General features: G+C 40.9%; 1 protein-coding gene across 1 annotated transcript in view; it reads left to right on the top strand.

Annotated features, from left to right (window-relative positions):
• The window catches only part of shisa9a (shisa family member 9a), a 79,432-nt gene extending 70,579 nt beyond the window's left edge, over window positions 1-8,853 (top strand). Inside the window, exons 3-4 of the mRNA XM_007893696.2 lie at window positions 1,868-2,002; window positions 8,480-8,853. Of these exons, the coding sequence (XP_007891887.1) occupies window positions 1,868-2,002; window positions 8,480-8,853 (509 nt within the window). The remainder of the gene's footprint in view (window positions 1-1,867; window positions 2,003-8,479) is intronic.
• The last annotated feature ends 6,633 nt before the right edge of the window (window positions 8,854-15,486 follow it).

Genomic DNA, 15,486 nt, shown 5'->3' with positions numbered 1-15,486 from the left:
CCAGCTCACGACAAAGCCCGTTGTCTTGTTCTTTGATGAACTTGCTCATTGTATTTGTTTAAATGCTGGGATACACCCACAAACTCCAGGTGTGTCTTGCACCTCACACCTTGAGCCACAAGACTGAGAAGTGCACGTTCAAATCGTCCACCTTTTCCACAGTTTCATGTTGTATAAACCTGAGTTAGCAGAATGTGCTGGAACGGACAAGGTCTCCCAACGCTGCTAGGCTTTTTTTTTGCAACAGATGGAATGACTGACAGTGTACACTTGGAAATGATTGACAGGTACACTGTATCTGAATGAAGCGCTTCTCAAGAACTGCTTGTCAGAAACTGGACGACTCGACTTTTCGCCCAGCCCATTTTAGAGCAAGTGGATAATAATAATAATAATAATAAAGCTAATAGCCCTTGCATTTAATATAACGACTTATCACATTGTTGAGACGTCTCAAAGAGCTTCACTGAACGTACTCTAAAGTGGATCGATGGTGGATTTTGTGGGCGAAACGCGGCAGCCAATTGCGCACGGCAGTTTCCCCACAAGCAGTCATGGAATCAATTTTTTTTTGATGATAAGTTTTATGTTCTGTTTACTGATCCAAGCAGACACGAGCATTTCCAAAAAAAACAATGCTTTCTGTCAGTTAACCTTTCCAAATAGCAACTGCCTCCTCAAGTTTTCAAAACTCACACACAAAATTACATATTCGTGTTAAAAGGTAGAATTTAGACAAGCGTAAGAGCTGAATATTTTCTGTAGCAAAGTGATTCTGCACTTGAACCGTAGAACTGAAATTACCCCAATCATCATGATTTTCGATGCATTGCACGGAGCTGTTTGAAGTCGCTGCATCTCCATACCAAGTTACAGAAAACAAAATGGTGCTGTGGGAGAGACGGTCCAGCCTAGTCTATTCAGTATGCAAGAAATTGTAGTCAGTAATCTGTGATCACAGGTGGAATATTGATTTTGAGGCCAGTGCATTACTTTGCTGCTAATCCAATAATGTGTACTGAGGTCTTGCATTTTTTACGATTTGCCTGATAAATGACATTGCTGTGCGCAACTGGCTGCCGCGTTTTTCCCACAAAATACAGTCACTGTGTCACTAAAGTGGGAGTCCATGTATCTGCTTTGAGATGTCTCAACGGTGTGAGAAATGCAAGGATTATATTAGTAAATCTGTAGGGAATGCCTCTTGCAAATGTTTCTCTTGTCGACTGCAAATGTGTTTTCTTCCCAGCCCAACGAGCACAAGAAGTCCATCAAATGCCACTTATAATAATAGTAATAATTATATAATAACTAATCTTTGCATTTGATATCATGCTCTTGATGTTGGGAGGATGTTGCAAAGAACTTCATAAGGTTTACTGTAAAGTACAGTGACTATGTGCTGTACGTGAATGGTGACTGAAATGTTACTTGCTAACATACTGCACCGAAAATATGTTTGTGTTGCATTTTATTGCTGTGCCACATTTATAAACTACTGCTCTACGACTCAACTGTATCATAAAATTCTTGCTAATGGGATTTAAATTACAGTGAAAATATTGCTGTGGGGTAAGGGTCAGGTTGTCACTAAGCGATGTGTTCTGGTGTCAGTGTTCGCATTAAGACAGACATTTCTCCATTGCCTTTGTTAGTACTCAGTCATCACATGGTTGGGTTTTTATGCAAGGAGATTTATTGCCGATGAGCTTTCGCTGTATTGTTGTCAGATTTTCAACTATAATTATGTTGCCCGTTGGTCAATAAAATGAAGTAGGCTATTTGTCTTTTGTGCACTGGTGGGTGGAGTGTAATTAGTGTTCTTCTTGTGCAGACTGATGAATATGTGTTTTGTTACTATTTACAGATCAAACACAGATGAACAATGCAGGCCCAACTTCTCCTTTGATTCCACAGATGGTTCATCCTCATTCTTACCCTACCCTGGAACAGCAAGTTCCAGGCAAGGAACTAAACAAGTACGCTTCACTAAAGGCAGTGGGTAAGTGAACAATAGTCATGTGGAGTGGTTTGTACATTGTGTACCTTACTTTCTATGTGCTTTTCGATGGTCAAACTCCCACCTCAATGGATGCCCTGGGGGTCCACAAGCCTTGGCTCGTGCTAAACTGCATTTAGCACGAGCGGGATAAATGGGAGTTTTTGTGTGCAAAGTGCACGCCTGGAACTCTCAAGTCTGATTTGAATACACTTAAACATGGCGGTGGTTTTACACATGCATTAGACACAACGCTGATCAAAATAAAACTGTCCTGATCCCCTTGACCGTGGAGTGAAGAGAATGGAGCCTGATCATAGCTTTCCCTGAATGGTTCAGACTTTATCGAGGCAAACGAGAAGTTTGGTGATTTATTAAACATGGAAACGTATCTTTGTGTTGCCTTTTTAATGTGCTAACATTGTATTTAATCAAATCATAGCGCAGGACAGTCTCAATCCCTCCCATTACTGCAGGGCATTCTGGCCATGGTCTCTTCATGATGGATGACTGTACATTGCCTGCAGTTTTTACAACATTTCAGGAGATCAGTTTCCCACAGAGGTTTGGGTTCATGACAAAAATACATCTTTTGTATTATTTTTAATTTTTTGTCAAAATTACAGTAGTGCAATAACAGGCATTATTTCCCAGAGGCCGGGACGGAAGGTGAGCACAGTGGGTTAACACTTGATCCTTTCACTTCTCAAATCGATGTTTGAATCCAGCACAGACTGCTGAAAAGACTTAGTTCTCTGTTCTCTGCGTGGAATGAATCTGGGTAGTCTGAACTCAGTTCCCTGTAGGTATGAGATTATGGCACTAAACTGCCCATAATTAGACACAAACTACCAATGAATTTCAGTCTCACTCCCAGATCAGGAGAATAGGCAAGAATGCCACACTGGTGTGATAAATTCTCACTTCTAGTTGATGGTTAGGTGAATGGTTGGGGGCAGAGAAGAGTGAGATTTGTTTTGTCTTTATTCATGAGGCACCTAATCTGGGATTTACAATACAATATTACATTTGTATAGAGGGTTTCACTTCGAGAGAACTTCCCAAGGTGCTGATTCTTCAGTCCCGAGCCTTAATACTCAAAATAGAAAGCAAACAGAACTCGTCAAAACTGACTCCATTTGACTCCCACAGTCATGGACCTATATATAAGAGAGAGATAGCTGCTAAATGCTGACAACAACCTGGAGGCATTGCAAAGGAGAGCAGTGAGGATGATTTCCTGGTTTAGAACAAGACACTTCATTTGGGCACTTCAGCTTTGAAAAGTGATGTTAACAGGAAGGATGGTTGAGGCCAGGCTGATGGACTGACACGTTTAGGAAATAACTTGATACTGTGACGGGAGGGCAGATATTCTGGAAGGATGAGATCAAATGGTTTGAAGGGCCTTCTTCATCTGAAAAAGAGAAGTACTGTATTTGTTTCCGAGTACATCAAAGGAAATAATGACTGGTCTGAGGGTTGAAGATCTGAGGAGAAATCTTCTTCCCGACAGAAACCAGCTGCCTAATAAAGGAGAAAGTCAGTGTACCAACTTCCATGAATTGGCCTTCGGGAAACCCTCTCAAGTCTAATATTTGGAGCCAACCCAATGTCCAATACGTATTATGCCACCACAAGGTCATAAAATATACAGCAAATCCACTTCCCTGCAGGAATCAGACTCTCTTTGTGGCCTCTACAATTACCGCGAAGTAGATTTAAAGGTCATAGAATTATAGAATTATACAGCACAGAAGAAGGCCATTCGGTCCATCGTGTCTGTCCTGGCTCTTTGAAAAGAGCTTCCCAAATCGATCCCATTCCCCCGTTCTCCCCATAGCCCTGCAAACTGTGTGTTTTGTGTGTGTTTGTGTGAGAGAGAATTGCGCACTGATAAGGCTTTATCTGTGCACCTCATATACCTCATATGTGAATGGTATATGCATATGGAGTAGCACTTCTTGTTCAGCAAAACTTGCCTAACAGTCAGTATGACTGAATGCAAGTGAGGCAGTACAACTAAGTGCCGGGACTGGCCAAGAAACCATCTGATGCAAGTAAGGCAGCATTGCTTAATGCCACGAGCAGCTAACTTAGCCTTGAATGTGTTAAGTATCAATGAGAACATGTTCTCCTGCAAGGCACCAGATTCATTCACTGAAGGGAACCTATCAACTTGAAAAATAGTTGAACTTTTAGCTTTAACAATGCGTAATTCCTGCGTTTAGCAGCCAAGTGTCCAATTTCTTTGACTGATGAGGATAAGTTGCTTCAGGCCCAGTGTTTGCAGTGCTACATTGCTCATTAAAGAGCTTCCACACTCAGTCCCTGAAGGATCTCTTGTTGACTTTTCTGTAACAAACACAAGCCTTGCTTGTGAGACAAATGTAACATCTTAAAAGTAGGAATCAATAAAGGGTAACCATACAAACGGGGGAAAAAAATAGTGCAAATCATCAATGGACAAAACGAAAAGGACAAAAAATAAAGATTAGAGTACCAAGCACAGAGGAGTTGATCTTCTCAATGTTTGTGTTTGTGTTGTTGACAAACAGAAAGGCTCTGAACAGTTAAGAGTCCTTTTTTGCTACGAGTTTTAATTTTTTTCTACGAGGATTTACAGCACATAATCTGGTTGTTGTTGGTTTCATCTGGATGAGTGTTTGCGCTGGTGACAAATTGGATGTTTGTGTAACACGAGTAGATATAGAAACAGGAGAAGAGAAAATGAACCCGTCAGGAAGCTGTAAGGTGGCAGTGTGTAGAGTGAGAGGGGTAGAAGAAATGTGGGACCATTTTGCAGACTCAACTTGCAGAGCCATTTACAGATGAGAGCTGGTAGAAACTCGGGCCGAAATAACATGCCTACGCTTTCGGTTTTTGAATGATGTGTGGAAAATGAGATGGAAAAGAGGTGCGAGATCCGTTTTTTTTCCAAAAAAGTAGCAATTAAAACAAAGGATGAACAGCAAAGCAGTTCACCAACTGAGTGGACGAGATACAGTGAACTTGAAATGCTCTGACATTTATTAAACATCTACGTTTTTTCAAACCAGCAATGGCCCATTAATCACCAGAGATTATGGCAAAGGGGGTGAATTTAGACCTTGAGGAAAACTGTAAGCTTATTCCACTCATTTAATACTTTGAGTACAGCAGCCAAGTAAAGCTTGGATTGAAATGCTTAATAACCCATTAGCTGTCGGTCTGAATCTCATTGTTGGATTCACATGATGTCTGAGTCACAGCACCTTTGAGTGTAGTGACTGAGTCAATGTGCCTCTCCTGCTTCACTTTTGTTCTTTGAGTATCGTGAAGTATTCAACGTCCTCTATCAGCTTATCTATAAAACACCACACAAGTAGATATGTTTAAACATCCATCCACTTTGATGCTGTGATGGGAGATCAATAGGGTGGGTGTTCTGGATGAGTGTGATCAGCTGGGCCAAAGGGTCTTCTTTATCCATACCTATCTTGTAATTTCTCTCATCTGAATGGAATGAGGTACCGGGAATGAACAGGGAATGGGAGAAATGGGAACATCACCTGCACCACAAGCCAGAGTTTCTGGATACATATCAAGCTTTTGATCATAGAAAATGATCTGGCTCGAACACTGCTTAATTACCATACAAAATGGAGTAATTGGGATGGAAGTATTTTCTCAAGAGGTAGGATTGTGATCTTTTATAGAACATCTCCTCTGTTCCGGTTCATTTAGAAGAGGCTAAAATAGTAATTTAGTGGACTGCTGAGATCGTCTGAATAACGTCCAACACTCCTTAGGAGTTCAAAGAGTTGCAAACAACAAAGGAGATGAAATAGAACCAGCCTATATTACAAGTGAACCTCGGGGTGTACAATTAAAGACTAATTAACTGATGGAAAGAGAGAAAAGCGCACAGCCCTGTGTACTCCCACGCATGCAATTTAATCTATTTGTTGAAATATAGAAAGTTTGACCCATGAAGAAAGAGATCTCAAAGAAAAATAGGTTAACAAGTTGGTTCTAGCAAATGTTGCTCAGAGGGCAGCTTTCAATATGCGACCAATTAATAAACATGGTGCATTTGATTATTCACTTATGTTTTGTACAGTCACAGTTACAGATGATTCCAAATCTCTGTGTCCCTATTGATCCCTCTGCTCAGCAAACATCAGCCTGCTTCACACCCACCCTCCCTCCCCAGTGTTTCAATCATTCTACGCCTACTCTCTAGAACTCCACATTCTTAACTCCCCAAGCCTTGCTCCCTCACTCTCCGGTTGCAAAACTTGACTTAAAACCTCTCCCTTTAGCCCATTAGTGGAGTTTGGTAGCACCTTGGTTAGATACGCTACAGATCTTACGACTCTATTTGAAAACAGAAGGGAGTTACTCCTGAGCCCCCACATAAAATTGGTCATACGCTTCATGACTTTTTATGGGATGCTGTTTGCAAATTGGCTGCCGCTTTCACCTTCAAAATACTGTGACTACTGAAACACTTTGAGACATCTCGAAGATGTGATACGACACTATCAAATGCAAGTATTCTTACTATAATAAAGAGCAGGGAATTGGGATTAAAGTATACAGCTCCATTGAAGGAACTAGCGCCAGCATTGGCTTAAAGGGTCAAATGTTCTCCTTTTGTGCTGTAATTTTCTGGTTCTATGGCGCTCGCAGCAAAACATTAGCACTTTGCGAAGGTGCACGGAGTCCAGTGACCTAAATTGTTCCCTGTTAAGATGACCGCATCACTGAACCAGGGGGACAAGTCTCCATGGGAGCACTGACCTGATTCATTTTGAAAGAAGATTTTGCCGCACATTAATGCTGAGGAGATTGATGCACATTTCTGGCTTTTCTCCCTTCCTAAACAAACATTTAAAAAAAAGCTTGTCAAACTCAATTTCATTAAGGCAGTTCCCCTTTAAGACCACTGCAGCACTGAGCCAGAGGACCCGTTCTCCCATTTGTAATGAAGTCTATAGAGACACTACTAACATGCCCTCGGCTGTGTGTGTAATTGAGGCTGATGACAGCCTCAGTACATCTTGTCTATGTGGATGAAATTCGGTGGAGCGGGGAATCAAATTAAAAGGGATGAGAAGCTGTCCAGAGCAATCTTGCTGACTCGCTTGTCTCACAGCAAGCCCTTAGGAGGCAATCACCTTCCCCCAACAACAAGTGCCTGGCAATTGGCATCCATCTCAGCCACCCAGGCTAGAATGGTCTACTTTTGTTGATCAACATGTGTTGCAAATGTTCCTTATAGTTATGAGTACAAAGTGCAGTTAGATGATCTGTCGCTCATTCCCCTGTACAGTACATGATGGGCACTGCGCAGTGGAGGAAGAGATCAGGACCAGATATGGTCACTGGCAAGTCTGTTGGTTTCCTGAAGGTGACTGTTTGCTCAGTGTGAGGAGCGGCGAAAGTGAAACATTGACCTTGTCTCGATTTTTAGATCCAGTTTTTAATAAAAAATACAAAGGCGAATTTTTTTAAAAAAAAGTCAAAATGGGACAGAAGTGTCTCCTGGCTGTTCCTATAAAACTACTGGAGATTGATACTCGATGTTTATATCTAAAAATAAATTAAGACAAAGTGATCTCACAGGCCAAGTGTAAGTGGAATTTCAGGCTGATGGTATGAGGGGGGTGGGAGGGACAGACAACAACTTGCATTAATATGCATTACCTAGAATAACATTTCAGAGTGCTTAAACTCCGAGCAAGAGCTATAGGCAAGTTGTTCTGAGAATGACGTTGCACAATGTTCTTGGGAGCTTTACTTTGCCTTTGGTCCTGTTTGCCATGCTGTGTGAGGCTGTCATTAAGTATAACATTGAAAAACTGTTCTGATACTGAGCACCACCATTCATCACTTTGATGAAGACAGAATCAATAAATAATATGTCCTCAGGCTTAAAACTGGTTTAACAGTATAATGGCCTTCGACTTTTTCTGGCCAATCTTCCCAAATCATGCTTGTAATGGATAGATTTCACAGTAAAATAATGCTGCCAAAGAAAATGAAGACACTGAGACGAATATCTAAATGGACCCTTCCAATCCTCTGGGCTTCAGAGCAAAGAACCTTTGATTAAGAGAAACCTTACCAAGCAATGCGTGCTAAATTTTATGAGCTTCCAGCGACTTATGCTAATTGCCTTATATTTGTGAGGTGTATATTAGGGGATGAATAAAATGCTAAAACTCATTAACACTTCCGTTCCAAATGTTCCATGACCAACAATGAATGACCTGGGCCATTAAGCATTTTTTCCTTTAGGCTTGCCATGATCTCTCCCAGCTCCCCGCATCGTCACTGTGGCAGGATTGTAGCTGGTATTTAACGGCACTTATCAGAATCGCTTCCCGCTCCATTGCCGTAAAAGCTCGAGCCACCTCCCACGAAGCCGGTGGGGTTTCCGAGGGCTAAACACGTGCCGGAGCGCTGACGTGTCCTTGTTTTTATCTTTATCAGCTGAAAAGGCAAACGACGACTTCCTCGCCAAGCGTCAACACTTTGCGGAGTTAGCAGCGAAAGGCACCCTGCCTCTGCACCCAGTGCAGATCCCGGTAACCCACGAAGTCACAGCTCACAGCTTAGACAGCTACAACCCCAAACTGCCCGGGCAGAAAAACAAAATGACCAAAATGCACACACATCCGCTGGCCTTCGAAACGGACTACAAATCCTGGGACACGAATGACACAACGATTCGCCGGCAGGCCTATGCTAACAAGAGACCCTGCACAGTGGGCACACTGGCCGAACCACACAGCTCGCAACCACAGCATTACATGCCACAGCAGCCGTACTTTGTCACCAACAGCAAAACGGAAGTGACTGTGTGATTATCCGTAACGTGTGTGTTGTGTTTTTTTTTAAAAAAAGCAAGCTGTTTTTCCAAGCATTAACATGGGAAACAGAGGAACGATCCTGGGATGGACTCGCATTGTCTGCTAACGGGCTTTTCGGGAGTAAAGTCTTAAAAAAAACTGAGCAATACACCGAAGGTTTAATAACTATGGACTTATGTTCATGTTTTTAAAAAAAACATGAAACGAATTGTGTGCTTTTTTTTAAATGAAAACCAGTATTTCACTTTGGAGTAGCACAATCGACTGCGTTTTCATAAATTGAAGGCTGTTGAGATAAGGTGCACACAAAGGTATAACGTTGAGACAATGTGGAGCATATTTTCTGTAGTGTTGTTATTTCCTTTGCACCTTGTACATTTGAACAAGATGGTATCTCTCAACTACCTTTAATCTTACTAGAACTGCGGTAGGTCATGTGGGTTGTCCACTATCTCTGGATAACCAGGACATGTTTCATAGGCTGAGTTTCTTTCAATCTTTCTACTAACCTCCACCGATTTTACTGTTGCACTCTATTGTTCCACTGAAGGGCAAGTGGTCATATTAGGCCAACAAAACCAAGCAGACTCTTACAGACTCACCCCTGCATCGGCATCATTTCAATGGACTCGATGAATCTCTTCTCTTTAATGCTGGTAGAACCTTGAATCATAGATCCTGCGAGAAAGGAGGAGAGAAGAGAAACTATTTTTCAATACATTTTATTCCCTAGAAAGGAAAGAAAAAAATCATGAATTTGTTCTTGTGGCATCTTTGACCTAAGTGGAATTTCTTTTCTGCTTTGCTTTGTGCATCGAATAGCACAAATTGACTCTCAATTAACAGAGACCATATATTGAAATTCCAGCTATTGGACTAAACTCAATATTAAAAACAATTTACCTTTTACACCTCCTATATTGCAGTGCAATGGATTCCCAGCAGCTATTTGTTTACTGAATGTTCATGGTTTCCTTCTGTTTCGTTTAAAAACAAAAAAAAGGGACATGAAAGCAACTTTCTGCAAAGCCCTCATATCTATAGACTAATTGGGTGTGGAGATAAACCCACTTGTTATCATACATTGCATAATTTGCTTCATTAGAAAATTCTGAATCCCATTTTGTATTAAGCATAGAATAAATCCCTTTTTACATCGTACAACACAATTATATTCTTAAACCCTACAGAACATTTTGGTTTTTTTTGGTTTGGGGGGGGTGGGTGGGAGTTTAGGATTTTAGGATCAGTTTTGATTTGTTTTAAACCTTTCTGACATGTGGGATATGTTTTCTAAGTTGAACCACCTCACTAAGTTGCGACTGAATGTGATATTCCGTTTACTACTGTTAGGCTATTCGGATCCTCGGATGACCCTAGTGTTTATGTCCTCATGAAACTCCCTGAGAGGAAAGTGATGGTCGTGGGTTGTTCCATGAAAGAAGCTCATATTTGATATCTTACATATATTTATATTAAATCTATACTGAATACCTTTTTCAGCTCGACTCAGCTCGCAGTATAAACCGCTGACATGTCTTTGCACGCAGCGATGCTCCCTCATTCAGAGGTTGGTATTTGTGCTCTGCTATGAGCTGTGTAACCTTAAGATTTGCCTCTAAAGTTGATGCAGAACCTGCTATAGACAATGCCAATGAGGAGCTGGTGTCAGTAACAAGAACAACAAATTGCATTTCATGTCGGGAGGACAACAACAACAACAACAAGATTCCATTTATAAAGCGCCTTTCACGTCAGGAGGGCGTCCCAAAATGCTGGACAATGAGGGGTTTGCACCCAAGCTGTGGGTTGGGATCAGAGAAGGATGGAAGCCAAGGCTGAGGGGCTCCGGGATGGAGTTCAGAGAGTGGGGGCAGAAAGGCTGAAGGCCCCAGCACTGATACTGGAGCAGGCAGGACAGAGAACGTGGAGCAGGTCACTGGAGGGAGCAAACAGATTGAAGTTTTCGGAGGTAGGGAGGAGCAAGACCGTGGAGGGCTTTAAAGGCGAGAACAAGGATCTTGAACTCAATCCTCTTGGGAATGGGGAGACAGTGAAGCCAGGCAGCGATGGAAGGGACCAGCTCACAAACCTTAGTGCTGGAGAGGACACAAGCTACAGAGTTCTGAATAATCTGCAGTTTGTGGAGGGAAGAGCTTTGGGATGTCCTCTCGACGTGAAAGGCGCTCTATAAATGTAATTTTGTTGTTGTTGTTGTTGAGTTCGGATGTCCAGAGAGCAGGGAGTTAGCATTGTCAATCCTGGATGTAATGAAAGTTTGGATGAGGTTTTCAGCAGCCTGGGGGGAGAGATAGTGGCAGGCAATTTTACAGAGGTGGGGGAAGGCAAAATGGGTAACGTGAAGAAGAATGCATTCCTGTTCAGGTAGAAAAGAGTTATGTTTTTATATAAGTTGTGGAACTAATACAGATGTTTGGTCAATTACCATTTTGCTCTGCACCTAGTTTTCCTCTGTTATTGACTCCAACATGTTTGCCGTGCTCTACTTCGATGTAGTCACATACTGCAGTCAGAGTCACCAGACGAGCTGACCAGCGCAGTCTGGTGACAATGCTGCTTACTGCCCCTAGTCCAACACAAAAGTAAAACTTTTGCAACAGAGATATGCATTAGTGTCATTGAAGTGGCCAAATCATCCCTAAAATGTAAAGATTACAATGGCAAAATCAATCACATAGAAGTAAATTTTGTTCAGTGGAAAAAAAGTAAACACTTTATGTTGAATTGGAGCACATCAAGCATTCGAGCATCAGATTAGAGCCACTTGTTTTCACAGCGTAACATATTTTAGCACTTTGTTGCCCAATAGTTAGTTATTAAACTGTCACTGACATCGCCACACGTCTGCCTTAAGCTAAATTATGAGACGAATGTGGATGCCAACTACCTAGTCATGCAACCTACTTTATATAACAGTCAATGTAATGGACTCTGGAGTAATCCGGGTAGGCGTGTGAAGTATAATGGACATTTTGTGTACGCTTGTGGAAAATGTGCTTGTTTTTTTTTCTGTGATGTTCCCCTGTGCGTAAGGATAGCAACTATTAAGTTCTTAATAGTTAAGAAACTCTTGAGTCATAACTGACCATTTAGTAAACTGGCCCCGAAATTAATATGCAGGTAGCATTGATTGTAATACATTGACTGCTTTCCCCATCTGCCAGGTCAGAGGGCTGGAATTGTTTTAAAGTTTTCTTCTGTAAATACACAAAGATGGAGAAAAGGAATTAGATCTGGAACATCACACTCGTGGATGACAATAACATGTAATGTGGAAACTGCGATAGATTAATATCTACATTTGTAAATGGCACTACATATTGTAGCACACTGCCCCTGGAACCAAACGTGCGTGCTGGATTGCAAATTAATGCTATCAGCACAGCGCTGAATTGTCATTAACATTTATCTGAATTTTTTTATTTTTAATTTGTACTTACGGGCTGCAGGTCACAGGTGATGCATGGATTTTCAAGAGGGAAGAAAAACATCAAACCAAGTCATTTAAGTTTCTTAGTGCACTGAGCATTTTTAAAGAAAAACGTTTACGATAAATTGCAGAATGCAAATGCGTTGACACCAAGCAAACAGCGTGAAAGGAGGCCAAATGGACGACTCTTCACTTGCTTTCTCTACGTTCTGTTAAGAGAAAGAACTTCAGTAGCTACTATTCTGATGTTCATGTTGTGTGCTTTACTTGGATCAGAGATGAGCTAGGCAAAGAACCCTCTCCCCACCCCCAGAAAGACTAGGACTATTTCCAAATTATTATTTTGAACAACTCAAGGTATAAACACTCTTGCAAGATGTTTTCTGTTTCAGCCCAAGATTATCCTTCTCCCCACCTCTCTGTTGTGCAAGTCTGCTATCACCTAAACGACTCAACATGAATTTCTGCCGTTCAGGTTCAAGAAAACTTGCTATTCTGGACATAGGAATACAAGATTAGAGAAACAAATGCAAGCACAGTGCAGTTCTTACCATTATTTTCTGATTCACTTTTATATTAGGACTTATTGGGGAGAAATGCCAACTAGGTCTACCTTTACTCTATTTACCCAGCATTTCAGAGAGCCAAAAAATTGGTACGTTCTTGAATTCAGTCTTAACGTTGAAGTCTTAACAGAAACGTACAGAAAATCAAGCTTGTATGCAAGAAGTGTGCCAAATGCTGCATGCTCTGAAACTGCCATATAGAGTAAATCTAAACCCAGGTGAAATTTCTCCTATAAAATATGTCCCTAGGTCCAAGAATTTACAATAATTCAATTTTCCACCAGTGTAAATGGTGACTATATGCTGTGTCTATGCTGAGTTTTTAGAGGTCTCTTTTCAACAGTATTGTCTAATGTTTTGACCTATTTTATCCTTCGTCAAGTGATAGAATGCCAAAGGATTTTACTTGGAAGAGGATCGAATACCTTGCGTCCTATACAGTTTGGGATAAATTAAGTGTATATACATAATTATTTTAGTATCTGTACTGTCTTGCAGTGAACTGGTGGTGAACTTGTAAAAGAAAAATACATAATTTATGTCATCAATAATCTTGGTACGAATATTACTGGTTATGTTTCTAATAAGTGTTAAAATAATGTTTGTTTGTAGAGGAAATCTTGCAACGTATTTCTTGAATTATATTAAAACTGTCTTACTTGGCAATAAAACTTATTAGCAACTATCTAAAGTGTATTATTTGGTCTTTATCCTTACTCCTAAGGAGATCTTTCTTTTAATCTCTGTCGAGTGCCAGTGAAGTGACACTGTGAGCAAAATCACATTGTCCGTACAGAACTTTGATTAATATTACATTGTCTGTGCAGAACTCTGATTAATGTTGTAATGGGTTCACAAAGGAACATGAATTTATTGGAAATGCTGGCACAGGATACAATAGGGAAAATGTTAGCTTATTAAACTGACACTTTATTACCACCATTTGCACCTGAAGAGCTGTTCCCACATGTTTCAAGGGAGCAGCAGTTGCAGTAAAGTGCTTGGGGAAGACTTGTCAAATTATTCCTGCACTTCTCATCCATTTTCTGTCTCGCCAGGTCCGCATACAAAAGGCAAAATTTGAACTGCAAAAAGCCATGCTCTATCTTGTTCAAAATGAAGTGGTAAGAAAGAGGTTTGTAAAGTATTTCATTTCGCTTTCTCCTGACAGAATCTTTTCCCGCATTAGCTCTCTCTTTCCAGAAAACGAACGGCCTCTTCTGGGACGTAGGTAAAATCAGTCATTCGCTCCACGGCTGTTTGTAGGACTTTGCTGTGGGCAAATTGGCTGCCGTGTTTGCCTACAAATGCACAGTCAATCCACTTAGCAGTAGAATCCCGTGAAGCGCTTTGACATGCTTCGACAGTGTGAAACGGCGTGATATCAAACGCACGGATCATTGTTGTTTATTGTAATTGGGGAAGAGGATTCTTTGTGTCAATCCATCTTCACTTTGACGAATGGACCAGCTCTTTCCCCCCCCAGACTCACCCAGAGGTATTGAATAACCTGTAGCTCAATGAATAAAAAAGTATTATTTATGTGATTGTTGGAATGCTATGGCTCACTTAACAGCCCGGAAAAATTTGGTATTTAATATTAGAAATGAGACAATTATGCGCTACTTTATGGTTTTCTTCCATAATTACACAGGGAAATTAGATTCCGGGAGATTGCTATGAATACTTATAGGGCTGCCTCAGGTTGTAAAGTTGCTCTTTCTAATTTATATACATAGATAGCTGTGGTTTGAACTGTATAAGTGAATTTTCATCGGATTGTAGAACTTTTATATAAAGGAAATGGTCGCTGTAATTTATATTCTATTTTAAAGAGTGAATTAAAAATGTGCACTTACCATAATTCAAGAAATTCTGAAATTAATGTTTATTCTGCTTGTGTTTTAAGTGCAGTCATTGCCTTGAATAAACTCAGTGGGTACCTCTTTTCTACTGGCAGGGGGGGAAAAAAAGCATTGCTTTGATGAAATCAAATTCCTTCATCTCTCATTTATATCGAAAATTGCATCAAGCCTTCTGCAAAGAGAAGTCACTTCCCCTTACACACACTCGGTGTTTTAAGGGCATTCTCCATAACCAGCAGCAGCTTGCACCGTGATATTTATGTCTGGATGCATTGACGAGCTGCCTTCAAACATCAATACTGCAGCCAACACTCAAGAGACCTCGCATTAGCACCAAAGTGCCATAAAACAGCACATCAGGTAAGTGCGTGCGCCTTTATTCATAGTGCCATAGTGTTTGCTTGACATGGGTATAGTTTGGTGGGTTCACTTCGATGCAAGCCATGATGTGTCACTAGTCAAAGGTTATGCTCTCCAGTTACTGTACAATACACTGGCCAGTACTGTGAAACCTGTGATTGCTGACTTTCCCGTACTCAAACGAAATAGAGCAATTTTCCCAGCAATTATTTATTTATTGATATACTTGTAGGATTGCGTGGTAATCAATTCTGCTCCACTGTGGATGTCGTCACATGTCAATGACCTGCAGGTAATGTTCTTTTGTCTTTCACAATTCCAACAGACGCCAGGCAATACACAGACCTCAAAATGTCTCTTAGCAATGGTGCAATCGCAATTAACA

The sequence above is a fragment of the Callorhinchus milii genome, unplaced genomic scaffold (assembly GCF_018977255.1).
Source record: "Callorhinchus milii isolate IMCB2004 unplaced genomic scaffold, IMCB_Cmil_1.0 Scaffold16, whole genome shotgun sequence".
NCBI lineage: Eukaryota > Metazoa > Chordata > Chondrichthyes > Chimaeriformes > Callorhinchidae > Callorhinchus > Callorhinchus milii.
The sequence above is the reverse complement of the archived record's forward strand: the minus strand, read 5'-3'. Positions and strand labels throughout refer to the sequence as shown.